This window comes from Nyctibius grandis, chromosome 1 (genome assembly GCF_013368605.1).
Source record: "Nyctibius grandis isolate bNycGra1 chromosome 1, bNycGra1.pri, whole genome shotgun sequence".
Taxonomy (NCBI): Eukaryota; Metazoa; Chordata; class Aves; order Nyctibiiformes; family Nyctibiidae; genus Nyctibius; species Nyctibius grandis.
In genome coordinates, this window is record NC_090658.1 from 111,982,646 (window position 1) to 111,997,249 (window position 14,604).

Below are 14,604 nucleotides of genomic sequence, written 5' to 3' on the forward strand. Positions count from 1 at the left end.
CATTAAACGTCAGCACACTTAACTTTAAAGCACTTAAGTTTAGATGACTAAGTTCCTTAGTGAATAAATTCCCCAATGGAAATATATAGGTATAAAAGCCTGGGAGTAACTATAGCAAGCACGTTGACTGTGGTATATCTACACTAAGAAATATGAAGTACCATGAAAAGAATGTTTCCAAAATCACTTCTCTTTTTCTTGTTAACGTCTGCATCCACTTGCAACTCTGACTTAGACATCATCTTGAAAATATGACTCATAATCCAAAAAGACTTTTTCCAGTGCAGGCACAAAAATCATACCCGTAGTATGGAAGGCTACTTTATTGCTCTCTGTTTTGATACAGGCAGTGTGGTACTGTTCGCTGTCTTTTTTTTTTTAACAGCTCAGGTTGAAATAATTGTCAAAAAAATGGAAGACGCTTTCTTTCTTTTCTTTTTTTTTTTTTTTTTTTTTGGAACACAATCAACCTGTTATGGCTCCAAATCAGGTTCCTCTAGCTTTTCTCTCTGTTCTCTGTAGAAAACCTCATACTCCTTTCTGTCCACAGGCCTGGCTTCAACAGCCAGGACAGAATGTAGCCTCATCGTAGTCAGTCTTCACCTGTCATCCTTTTGGTATGGCTCTGGCTTGGGAATTAACAATGTGCTTGGGCCCAATTAGGCTGACGGAGAAACTGAAGCAGTATGTTGCTTCCTGAGGCAGCGATCTCATTGCTGGTCCAGGATGTACCACTATCACAAAATTTTTCAGTGAAAGGGGATGTGACTGCTATGCTGTCTATAGAAATCAGTGCTGTCCCTGCATGTTCATGTGAGCAGAGAATGCCTGCTGCGCCGACTGGATCAGAGGATGCTGGCATAAGTGCACATGGTCTTCAAATCTCAAACGTTCTGGCATGTAGAAAGCACTGAGCAGCACAGCTTAGCTAAGCTGGCAGCACCTCTGGGCATACATAAATAGGTTTCTATTACAAGTTTGATCAACTACAGACTCGAGATTTTTGCGGATCCTTCTCTTGGAGTTCAGTTCCTAAGCTCTATTTAAGTTGTGCTCTAGAAGCTTGTGCTTATATTCTGGTTTATGCAACTAAATGCTTTTTGTGAAAATCACAGATGCAGAAATCTAATGGTGGAAAACTTTTTTCTCTCATTCTCTAATTAACAGGTTAATGTACTAAACAGAAGGTGGGTTAGGTATCAGGAGACATTTTAGTGTCCACAATACCTAGAGGGTTTTGAAGGCAGGGATGATAAGCTGCATAGGTATGATGTCACTTCAAATTATCTGTTATCATGCAAAGTTATATTGTAATGTAGCCAGTAGGTAAATCTTTCCTGACTCTGCACCAAATTATTCTAAATTTCCTTACAGCTTAAAAGTTAGGGAGTTTGGTATCATTTCTGGTTTTCAGGCAAGAAATTTTTGTCTTCCTGGGAAGTTCTTTTTTTTTACATACTTTTAGAGCAACATAATTATAAACTGCCCTGGTGTAACAGTAATGGAATTCTATACCTGCTTATACAAGAGATCAGTTTAATCCATAGTATAGGTAAAAAATTAAAAAAAAAGAAATTCCTACCAGCAAATCTTAACTAACCATGTAGTTCTGTTGTGGTTCCACCCGAGTTGTCCACTAGACTGTGATTTCTAAATCTGACTGCTATAATTTTCAATGAACAATCAAAATTATAGTAGACAGAAAAAGCTAAATGTTTTCTCTGTTTTACAGTTTTGCTTAAATGCTGACATTTAAGTAAGTGGTTCCACTTTTAGTCAATGCCATTTTAACTGTTCAGTCCTTCCTCCTACATCCTTTTAATAATACAACTGGAAGCAGCAAGCTTGACTGCTAAGATATGAAGTTAACACAGTAGTCAGAATTTATTTGCATTCTTTTTAAAATGATATTTGTTTTATAACTCTGACTCAGTTTCCCAGTCCATCTTTCTCTGTGATCTCTTTAAGTCTCACAAGCTAAGCAAAGCCAGGCCATGTCAGCTCTGAGTATGTCAGTATTTCCAAGGAACACCTAGGTGCTGCTGCAGAGATGGTAATGTGACTCAGAGAGTAACGCGCTTTCCTTCCAGCAGCACTGAAACAAATTCTTAGCTCGCCATTGTGGAAGGGACAGAAGACTGTAAAGCTGGTAATAACTTATGCCACATGGAATTAGAAAGAAGAGCTAAGTGTCTGTGTTTTAAGAACCAGAAATGTTAATTTCAAAGCCCTGCTTAAAATAAAGTTATGCAATTACATTCTATCAGAATTATTCCTACATTTTCAGACAAATAAAGAATCTTTCCATCCTAAACTCCTATGCACTATAAATGTGCACTGGTAAAAAGTTGCTATGACCAGTCTTGTAAGTCAATATGCTATTGTGAATGTATTACAACATCATAAGCAATATGACCTTTGGTGTCATTTGAAATCAAATACTTAACATCGCAAAATGCACTGAGGCTACTGTGTTAACATTTGTGAAATGTTTTGAAATTAACAGTTGCAAAAGCTTTATGAGCATAAATTACAGCTACCATAGTAAACTGGCTGCAGAGCAGCCATCCATCTAGTTGGGACTTTGTATCTTCTACTTCCTTTCACAAAGTGTGGGTTATCCAGAGAATTCTCTGAGAAACAAGTTTCAAAACGAGTTTTTTGTTTGGTGACTAGAAACATGCAAACATCTATAAGACTCACGTCAGAGAATATTCGTCATATATGTCATGATATATGACATATTCTCTTGTTTGAGATGACTGTTTGCTTTGTCCCCTTCTCCTGAAGTAGTCCTTACGGTTACTAAGAACCAACAAGCCATTAATCTTCATTGATCATCCTAGAAGAAACCATGCCCAAGCAAGATCGACATTAAACAATGTCTCAGTAATTCTAGTACATTATTCTTATTGTCCCTGCAAATACTCAATAACAAGAAATCATTTGCTAATCTTTCTATAAAGGAACTTTTAATATAAGAAGGATAGGCTAAAGCAAAAGGCACTGGAGTAGAATTCAGAGGCACGACTCAACTTCTGGCTGTGACGCAAATTTCTTGTGTGGTAGCAGAGAGTCACGAACTGCTAGTTCACCAAGGCAATGAATGCATTACAGCTTTCAATTTCTATGTAGAGCTGCACAGTGAAATTCTAACGTCCAACTGAGGTATGTCTGCTCCTCTTTTAATACCTAGGGACATGTAGCCACTTAACACACAGCAGAATTTAGATGCTGTAATCCAGACTGGAGGAAGATATTTTCTGTAGTGGGGGATTTTTGCTCCAAGAATTAATCACCTTAAGCCTTCTTTTTTTCTTACAGAAGCAGAGATGAACTCAGTCTTTTGACTAGGAGATGGTCAGAGGAGGAATCACGATCCCAGCCTTAGCCATTATCTAATCTAGAACATACAGAAACGTGTAAGAAATAAGTGTTTGTCTCTTTTGCCAGGGGTAACTGAAGCTTCGTTTTACACCTCTCAGAAGACTGCTTGCTCATGGGTTGAGAGTGCCCACTTCTTTAATACTTCATGCAAAAGAAAACATTTACACATTCTTTGCTACCAGCGAAGGATTCATTCCATTCCTCTCTCAAATGAGTGTCTGTCTTCTATATGAAGTGCTAATGCTGAGACTGGAAATAGGGTTCTTCTCTCTCCAAGTGACTGCTCAAAGTTACAGAATTATATCCTTCCCTCTTCCTTTGGATATATTATTGTCCATAAAATAAGAACAGATCAAGAAAAGAGAATACAAGCATCCTGACATCTAATCATCTTTATAGTCAATGCAAGTTCCCAGAAGATGGGAGAAACATGTCCTAGTGCCTATTGACAAAGAATAAAATAGTGTGTGAGTGCATGTTTGTACAGATCACAAATTGGAGGACTTTAAAAACACTTGCTACACTGGAACAAGCAGATAAGATAGTAGAGATGTACTAACTATGCCATGTACTTAGTATGACATAGGTATCAAGGTGCCCAAATAAATGTTTCCTGGCAGAACACTAGAAATTTGGACAAGCTTAATGTTAAAAGTACATTTCTACTGTGACTTCAGAGTTAGACAAAAAATAAGGGAGGGATGATGAGGGTCCACCCTCTGGACTGGGTGACTTAAAGCAGAAGTCGAATGCATGCCAGTTTTTAGCTCTAGCCTTTATTCTGAACACCTAACTCCCTGTTCACAAAGTGTAGGTAAGATTTTCTCCCGGAGACATTATGAGGGTGAAAAACAGTATCAGGTGCAAATCACTGATGAATTTCTTGCATGAGTATCAGTTGGACAGAAAGCATTCATTTACTACTCATTCATCCAATTTAGTGGCCTGCTCATTACATTAAATAAAAAAATTGATGGCAGAGAAATCTGTCCCAACCCCAGGGAACTGAACTTTAAAAAGCTGTTTTAAATGGCTAGTATTGGCATTTAAAGCCAATCATACCCTGTCCTGTCTCATTTGGCTTTATAGTATACCAAATTTTATCATAAATCATAAATTCAAGACACAGGCCTAATTATAATAACAGGAACATTTTCTCTTAGGCATTATACCTCTTCTCCACTCTTTCATGCATACTTACAGTGTGGTGCTGCTGGTTCTTGCAAATAATGAAAGGACATTAGGTCCTGCAATCCCTTTCCATGTAATCAGTAAGCTTCAAGATTTTCTTGGGAAGTTATTCAGGTAAGTAGCCAGGAAACTAACTTGGTAGGTCCACTCATCCGGTTGAAGTTATCATCGTTTACAGTGTCCTAAGCTGTATAGTGCTGAGGATGCCTTCAGGAGCTATCTATCCCCTAGGCATTTGATTCTGTACTGTGGATGTATTTATTTAGATTTATTATTGTCATCAAAGATGGCTCAGGAGTACCTCTCCTTTCCCTGTCCTGAGCTGACACCACTCGAAGCAGTACTTCATATCAACCACTAATAAGAAGTGATGACTTTGAAAGGGTTGTCTCAACTTATTGAAAAACTTCAATATAAATTTTAAAAGACACATCATACTGTATTTTTAAGGGGAAAAAGACCTCACCGAACTATTGCTTTTTCTCTTTTTTTCCTACAACCTTGTTTTTGTTTGCTCACTTCTTTACTTTTTTGTGCCTCATTTCTCCCCTATTTCTACATATACATCTATGTGGATTTTTCTGCTAGTGTGGTCTAGTGATTTAGAACATGCAAAAGGTAGATGGACTGTGATTTCTGGTTCCTTCATATTTGAGTTGGTTTCTTGTTTTCTTCATATTCTTTTGCTAGCCCAGGTTAATACTTAGGGTGCCTGAACTCATAAAATATGAATATTTGAAAGAAAAAGATAACTATATTTATTTTTTACTTATGTGATATCCCCTGCCCTTTTTTTTGATGTTTCTAGCAGAGTTCAGATCATTTTCACGGAGGTGGAGAGTAAGGTGCAGGGCATCACTATTCTCTGATAGCATGGGTGCCACCTATGGATAAAACTTTTTCAAAAAGTCATCTATGTTATTTGTACTGGTGTGGACATTGGAGCAAGGAATAGGATGGGGTTCCCTGTCTATCCAGCTGCTAATATTCACCAGCACATTCTCCTGTCTCCAAAGCCCTGACTCGGGATGCTCCAATCCACAGGCCATTTTTCAACTGCACACACAGTATCTATGCTGCTGCTCAGATGAACTGTTGGTAGCAGGATGCAGGCAGCTCCATAGTACCCTAAACCCAGTGCACACTGTTGCTCATGGCTTTTCTGTTTTAGTGTAAGGTTGATAACCATGACTGCATTATCACTAAAATACACATTAATAAACAGATGTCTTAAATACTCCCAGCTTTTTAAACCTCAGAATCAATATTTTTACAGAAATATTGTAGAAATAATTCACAAAATATGAAACAGAGAAACCAGAGTTGACTCTAAATGTAAAATTGTCTTATAATTACAAATCAGTTAATTTTACTCTATCCTCCAGAAAAATGTTTTGATCCAAAAAGCACTGTAATGTAAGGTTAGGCTTCCTCTGACATCAATGGTCATTTAACAGATCTTTATTTAAATACCAGATAAATATCAGAGACAGAGTTTTGGGCCCCATGTTTGTAATAATCCCCATATATGCTTCTATCTTTACATCTTAAGATGCCTGAAGTTCTGTTTAAAAGTGGGGAAACAGAGGCATAGGGAGATGAAATGTCTTGCCCATCACATGCAAATCAACACTGTAGAACCCCTTTTCCATTATGAAAAACACAAATGATTCAACCTCAAGCAATTTATTTCTCTCCTAAGAGAGCACAATGTGCTCAGCAAAGCTACTAGTCCAATCAAACAAATTTTCCATAGGCAAAGGAAATGTGTACAGCTACTTCCAGGATCTTGTTGGGGAAATTATCTCCCCACTATTACTGGATGTTCTATTCTTTCTTTTTTTTTTTTTATTCTCTTTCCCATAATTTCTGCATGGTCTTCATTTATTTTGTGGCTGATGGTAACATTTCCAGACAGATCCTTCCACATAAAACACTGTGGAAGTGGACTCCTGCATGAGAAATATGCACAGGACCTGCCATTTGAAAGAAAACGAGCATATCATTTCAGCAACATACAAGCCTGGGGACGCACTGCAGAAAGTGCATCTCAAATCTGCTGTTTGCTGTTGCTGCACAGTTGAGTCGGCACTCTCCATGCTCCTGCCTCTGATTTTTATTTATTTTTCCCCCCTTTATTAGGCTAGTACTCCTGGTACATGCAGATCCTGCAACTTGCTGCCACTGAAGTTGCTATTCCCAATCCAGATGGTGGTAGGAGGAATTGAACTGTGGTTCCTTTGTGTAGTCACCTCTAGACAATGGCCACTAGCATGCAGAGCCACACGCCAATTGCTGGTGTATATTTGGTTGACGTTTCAGACCCAACTTTGCACCTTTCTAATCATTAATCAACAACCAGACAAAGGATATACTGCTGAATCTAGACAGCAGCCAATACAGACCTCTAATACATTATGGATTCTCTGTCAGCACATTTATTTATTGTTTACAGTGTTCTGTTTGAAAATCCCTATGCTCTTTCACTTATTTTATTTATTTATTTCCTTATTGCTCTTTAGCTGGAGTTTATTTATTTACTTACTTATTTCTCTTTAGCTTATTTCTCTTGTGCTCTTCACAAAGCAGTGAAACTTCATTTATTAACATATTTTACAAACCTTGCACGGTGGATTACTTTATATAAAATAATATTCTTGGTATTTACCACAACTTACCAAAATCTTCAGCAAATATACCATTAAATGAAATAGAATTAAATTGCATAGGCAGTGCCAGAGTACAGTTTTTCCTCAGGTAAATATCCAGTGAATCATTTTATCATTATTTAACACTATAATAAAGGTTGACTAGCAGCTTGGAGAGAAATTAATATAATTTGTCTATACTTCCAGCATTCAGTGGGATTTTTCACAGTATCATAAAAGCAAGCAACAATAACGACCTCACTGTTCTGTGGTTAGGCTTTAACACAAATGCATCAGTGGACCTCGGGTTCTGCACAGCATGCAACCATGCTCTGCTATCAAATTAATGTTAAAATATGTATGTCCTGGCTTCTGATTTATAATATCGTTGACAAATAGTAAAAAGGACAGGCATGCCATAAACTTTATGGATGGAGTGATGGCATGCACAATGATGTCTCATAAAGAATAAAGGGGGAAAAGTTATTTATTCTTGTGGATTCAAGAACTAAAATACAGATAGACTGGCTGCGTGCACAGAATTTTTCATAAATATCCCACAGTGCACCCTGTTGTACAGCAGCCATACATTAATTAGAGCATTCAGCAGACACTGCAATGTGTTACATTCACCCAAGTGAATCTTCATTTTTCACATGCAGGGCCTTACTAATTAAAATCAGCTTTGCAATTAAATGTGGAAAATTGTGTTAAACTTTCAAGCGTGGTTTAGAAAAAATGTATTTATTTTTAGGGTATTTATTTTGATGCAAATGAATTCTCCACCAAAGTGAGACCAGTAAAAGGGAGGTATGAGGATTTCTCTTTTTTGTATTATAGATGCTCCTCTCAGTTGCAAGTTGCAATGCTCCACTATCTCTGTGCCAGTACCTGGCCCCGTTCCAATGCTTTTAGTGAGTGCTATCTGTCAAGGCATGAATAATACAGCCCCTAGGCTGTCGGCAGAATCCAAATGAGGCATACATCAGGAAGCAAGCGCTCGACTTTAGCTCCAGAACATGCTCCTGTGAAGACAGGCAATTATTCACCCACGGCTGCAGCCATGGCAATCAAACTGGTGGGTGAAAAGGTATATGAAATGAAAAAATCTGAATAAGAAATATGGTACAACAAGCCACAGAAATTCAATAATTTTCTAATAAGAGAGAGACATTTGAGTCTTTTAATTTCGAAGTTTGGGAGCCTGAATTATTTCACTGACTCTCTTCTAAAATATAGATGACTAAACTACAGTATATAATGCCAAGGCAATACAAGGGTATGTGGGGCTTTTCCTAATCAAAACAGCAACGCTAAACTCTAAGGCATTTATAAATTCATATAAATCTGTTGTATGAAGTGACAAATCTCATGCCTATAAATTAAAAGATGGTCAAAACAATTCTATCTGCATAATGTAATAGAGACAGAGACAGCCTAGTAAAGCAACAAAGTACTGGTTGATATAGAGAAATTTGGTGGAAAATAAAAATGCAATATATTTTATAAGGTTAGGGACAATTCATACATTATAGATCCAAACATTATTTTATGATCCCTCTTTTGAGACTCACTTCTTTTTGCAAGACATTGTATCAGTGATTAATGAGAAAAAAATCCCTTACAAATGCAATATGAACTGAAGAAAAGGCACGCAAAATTCCTTGGTAGGTGAAATGTTTAAGTTGGGCTTCTTTCATCTGAACTCTTATTTTCAGCAATAAAATTGAAATTCATGATACAGTGAGAGCTTTATCAGCGTTGCCATTTTAAATCTGAAGGCTTTATCATTTGGCCTTAACAATTCATCCTTCACTGAAATTTGATGCATATTGTTTCAGATTAAGATTGTGGTTTGCTTTAATTTCTATACAATGGCTTTATCTGCTTTCACATATGCACTCATATATGCATTAAAAGAATCCTAAATTAATATACATAGTGCCACGCTACCAGCTTAAGGAGCTCTTTTTAGGGCTCTTATTTGTTAGAATGTGTTTCATTCTGAAGCATGTGATATTTGGCAAGTGATTAATCCATTACAGAATCTAATTGCTTTTGTTACTTGAGAAAAAAAAAAACTATAATATTAAGAAGCTTTTAAAAAAGACCATTGTATGTAATCACTATTTTTTTTTTCTGGAATCTAGTTAGGATGTAGTCTAGTCTACATACCTATTTACATGGCAAACCCCAGGCATCTATTTGCGCTGTTACTCTACAGTAACTACGGGATTGCACCCACAGAACTTAGACCAGAAACTAGACTCACTTTTACATTTATATTTGTATACATAGAATGTGAATCTTGTTGTCTTTAAAGCTGATTAATGAAACTGGCAAAGTTCCTACTGATTGCAATGAAAGAATACTCGAATCTGTTCTTCTTCAACCGCTTAGCCGACAGACATCCTGAAAACACAGTTCTGCGAGCACTCTCCTGGTGTGGTTTGAGCAACTGCTATATACCCAGATGGATTGTTCCCAGCTAAAAAGTATTCAAGGATCTGGAGCAAGCTTATTGTTCAAAATTAATTCACAGCTCTGAACGCATAAGAGTACTGTGCATTATTAAGTGCTATGCACAATCGACCTGAAGCCCTACCAAGTGAACAAAATAAACAGAGCCCAGGGAGAGGCTCTGGTTGTCACTCCTAAGATTTGAATTCTTTTCTTGTCTCCACTACTATCTGAACATGTCTATGGCTTATATTTTGGTTTTGGTTTTGTTTTCAGATCTTTCACAACCTTTGTTTTTATTTTTTAGGACCTGATACTGCAAAGATACATGCATTTCTTTAACTGCATGATCTGTGAGTAGCTCAGTTGGCCTCGGATGCCTGGAAACACAAAACAGGTACTGAAGTCCTATCTCTCTAAACTCTAACATCTAGGCACTGCCTCATGCCGTGCATCATAGACTGTGCTAGAGGGTCCATGATAGCTTTGGATTTCTAGGTATTGCCAAAATTAAAAAAAAAAAAAAAAAAAAAAAAAAAAAGAGATGAGTCTGCTCTGAAGAAGGTAGGCACACCACCTAACTTTGGGCGCTTACCCTCAGTGCCCAAACTGGGATGCTAATCTTTCTGAACTTTCTATGCAGTCACTGGAGAGAGGTGCTTTTGCTGAGTTGATTTTAGAGATCCTAGCATCCTGCTCTAAAGTGCCCTGCAGAGAAGCCTGTCCATCTTAGCTGTCTATTAGTACGCCCAACTAAGAAGCTAAAATTACGTACCAAACTTAACAGCTGAGAGCAAAGTACCAACTAAGTCACGCAAGGTTTCACTTCAAACTAAGATCTGACAAAAAGAAAAAATCAAAAAGATCAAAATGATACAACAAGCTGTTACCACTGTTACCCTAACTAGTACCAGTCTTGTGTTTTCACACACCTCAAATGAAACATCAGTGACATAAAAGGCCTGCTTGTTTCCCTAGCTACTAACATTGCAGCTCTTTCATAATTAAAAATACAACTGGAGTACAAAACATACAATAAAACTCCCCTTTAACTTCTACCTGATATTTTATCAGCAGAACAACATTTCATCCCCTGAATCTGTGTGAAAATTGGAAAGGATCTGTTTATTTCAGTTCAAGTTTAATGTAGTACCTGAACATGGTTTTCACTGTCACATTGGTATTACAAGGATAACATTACAATGAAAAAAAAAAAACAAATTCCAGAGGCTTCAAGATGTTACAGAAGAAATAGAACTCTGGAGAGCTCTGACTACATCTAGTGGAAGCAAATACATTTCATTCCTAATAATAAGCCAGTCTGGTATTGTGAATGGAAAGGTCTTAACCTCATTAAAATGCACTGTAGGTCTAAACAGAATTGAGTTAGGCATCAGCTGAGATATGCAATTCCCTGAACACATCAAATTTTTAAGACGGTCTGATTTCCTTGGAAGAAATGTTTGAAGGTCTTTCCCACCCAAATAGCAAAATAGAAAAAAGAAGATAAATTCCTTCAGATTCTTTCAAAAAGTTAAATTTACTAGGTGTTGGTGACTAGATTAAAAAATTACTGGTCTTTGAGAAAATATATATGTACATTGTAAACCTCAACAAAGAACTTTGTGTTTTCACACCAAATAAGACATATATTGGTTAAATATATTTTGATTAGTGTACTGGCAATCATGGTGACAAGAAAACATAAAAAAAACCCACAGATTCTTTAGCCAGTAGGAAAAAAAAAAGAATTTTTGATATATTTCCAATTTCAATTCTTTGTGCATGCACCCAAAACTTCGTTTAATTAACAGCTCTGAGATTCAGTCAGTTCATGTAATGACATACCAGAATCATGTCAAGAAAGCAAAATATGGAATTAACATCTCAAAATTGCATGTAATCTTTCCAAAAGTCACATCTATTCCTCCCCCCTCCCACAAAAGGGTGATTTTACACAAACACAGACACAGATCAGTTAGAGCAATTCAGAAGAAAAGTCAGATTTTTTTTAAGCTAGTTTCTTTCTGTATGTTTCAAGCCTTCTGTTTTTGAAATCTGCATGCAACTCCCATGAAGTGTAAAGAAATGTACCTAGTTACAATCTTGTAACTAGAAAGGACATTATAATCATGTCATTTAACTGTTGACTGCTCGTGAAATTTCTGAGGGAAAAGAAGGATTTGGTGCAATTCATTAATTACTGATGAGGCTTGTATTTACATGAAGAAAATGGACAAAAGAAAACCATGGTTTGAAATGAGAAGTCACAAGTAAATTTAAGAAGAATTATTTAAGAAGAATTTAAGAATGATTTTGGTTACTATTCCTAAATCAGTGTTCCAATCTAACCAAATCCTTCAAATAACCACAAAAACATTACTACTTTTATAAGTGAAAAAAAAAGATTAGGAAAAGAAATTTTAATATAATTGCTTTATGTTTCATATTGTTTAAATGTCAGTCAAAAGAATTTTAATATCAGGCATATCACTTTTCTTGTTCTAATTTTGAAAATCTTTTCTGGACTTGGCCCTGAGCTTCATTCGCTGTTAAGAAAAAAGGCACATGAGTGCACTGAGTGGACTGACACGACACTGTTTGATATCTTTTCCTGTTTCAAATAAATGCCTTAATCACAAATGTATAATTTCAATTTAATTCATAAAACCCATATGCCCTCACTACAGAGCAGTTATCAGATTTGGTGTGAAATATGTGTTCTTATAAACACTACAAGAGCTTTAAAATCTGAAAAAGTCAAGAATTTAAAAAATCTTAACAGTTTCAGGAGAATTTAACACTGTCTTGAACACCTTCCCTCTATCCAGAAGAGAGATGGCCAAAACATCAGCATTTTATCTCCTATAATGGGCTGCTGTATAAAATATGTTAAATGAAATGCACAGCACATGAGAAAAATTCATGTATTCTAGAGCTGCTCAGTTTTCAAAATATTGCACGAGAAATTCATGGACAAACAATTCAGGAAAGGAAGGCTGTTTACACAAATGTACAACCTATTGAACACTGACATTGCAGACACAGACATGTAAAGACTGAGCTCTAAATTAATTTGAAGCACATATAGAATGTGCAATATATGCTACCTTGATATATTATTAACAATAAACAGCTAAAAATTTTTTCTTAAAGGAGATGTCTCTGCATACCATCGTTTAGAAACCGAAGGAAAGGTATTTATAACTATAATACAACATTTGAACCCTGAAGTCTTATTGTCACTGATTTGTCTTAGGCTTTGACCTTTGAATCTAACCTGACCATCAAACTTAAAATGTTCAGAGGCTCGTTTTCATTCAGTTATAAAATATATTAAACAACAGAAGTCATACTGGTACCAACATGTCAGTAGGACCAAATTTTAATTTGCAACACATGAGCAAGAGAACTGTATGCAAAAATCAAGAGAAGATTGACAATGAGAACAAGTTTCCTCAGCAAAAATGTGAGTTAGATTTTGTGTGACATTCAGAAAGAAAAAAAGAAGTGAATCGAATGGCTTCTAGAATGTCTAATTGCTAATTTTTATCATTGTTTGGTTTATCAAGGTCATGCCAGCTAACTTGTTTACCAAATCTCTTCACTAAATGATGAAAAATTACAGACATTACCTTCTGTGCCTTGCATATTTGCCACTAACGTGACCACTGCCATCACAGCCAGGCGTGGGACAGCTGCAAAAGAGAGAGAATTAATTATATAGGTGCTGGTGTGCTGCAGAAAGATTATACTAAAAGCAGGCACTAGGTATTACAGAGATGGAGGGCAACAAAGACAGAAAGAGAAATCAAATAACTGAAGGGGAAAAAAAAGGGGGATGCTTTTTATTAGCAAGTCTTGAGGGAATTAATTTCATCAGTGCAGCAGGGCATGAGCAAACCACCAATGAACTTGAAAGTGCATTATATCCATTAAAAGGCATGAATTTTCTAAATTGCTAATGGGGATACATTTTACACTCAGAGCACTAACCTGAACAGCTCTTGTATGGCTGGTTCCACGGGAACTGCAGAGAGATGGAAAATATATAAAAATTTATCATCTATTACAAGTACCCCTCTTCTACAGAAAATTACCAGAAAGGTTGTGTAAAAGCAAGGGTCAGAATGAATCACGCAAAGAGATTCTGGAGGATGAAGGTCACCCTGAGCAGGGGCCTTGAGTGATTTACTGAAGCAAAAGACGTACCTCGAACACCTTTGGAGCGTGTGCGATGGCGCTTCTCGTCTGCATCCACCTCCATCTGGGAATAGATTAGCAGGCAGTCAATGTTCTTATCCTGCATGCACAGACTATCAATGCACAGACTGATACAGTCTCTCACAGAATTTATTGACACTATTTTAATTCCATTTTATCCTGTAAGGGAAAGTCCACCTTACAAGGGATTTTTAGGATCCTTACGTTTATTTTAAAACAGAAAATGTGGTAATTTCTGCTTTAATCAGTCCATTTGCATGCCCTGCTTTCATAGCAAATTTTGTGCAACTAAGTGCTGGTTCCTTTTTTTCGAAGGGATATTTCTGACATAAAACCCTGATTACTCCCATATATTTTGAAACAAGCATTCAATACATTCCTATACAATTTAAAACTAAAGTCATGGGGTCGCACATCACAGGTCGCTTTCTAACCAAACGCATTGCAGTGGGAAAGAGAGGAAGGAATAATGACTGAAAAGGAGATAAAAAAATCATCATTAGAACCTCAAAGATTTAATGTTATTTAATATGGCATTATGACCTTTGCCAATGTGTTTCATTGTTTCGATGTCTTTTTCAAGTTTCAGGAATGGGCTCACTTGCTACATACGGCTAAATCTTTACCTTCATGTTATAAACAGCATGCCTATCCAATGTAGCTTCCTATGCAGTAATAAATATACAGCAATCTT

General features: G+C 36.6%; 1 protein-coding gene across 4 annotated transcripts in view; it reads right to left on the minus strand.

Annotated features, from left to right (window-relative positions):
- MYT1L (myelin transcription factor 1 like) overlaps positions 1 to 13,953 on the minus strand; it is a 129,381-nt gene extending 115,428 nt beyond the window's left edge. For all 4 annotated transcript variants that reach the window (XM_068395869.1, XM_068395857.1, XM_068395846.1 and 1 more), the window contains exons 1-3: positions 13,899 to 13,953; positions 13,683 to 13,716; positions 13,322 to 13,384 (exon numbers count right to left, since the gene is read on the minus strand). In XM_068395869.1, the coding sequence (XP_068251970.1) occupies positions 13,322 to 13,384; positions 13,683 to 13,716; positions 13,899 to 13,953 (152 nt within the window). The remainder of the gene's footprint in view (positions 1 to 13,321; positions 13,385 to 13,682; positions 13,717 to 13,898) is intronic.
- Positions 13,954 to 14,604: the final 651 nt, after the last annotated feature.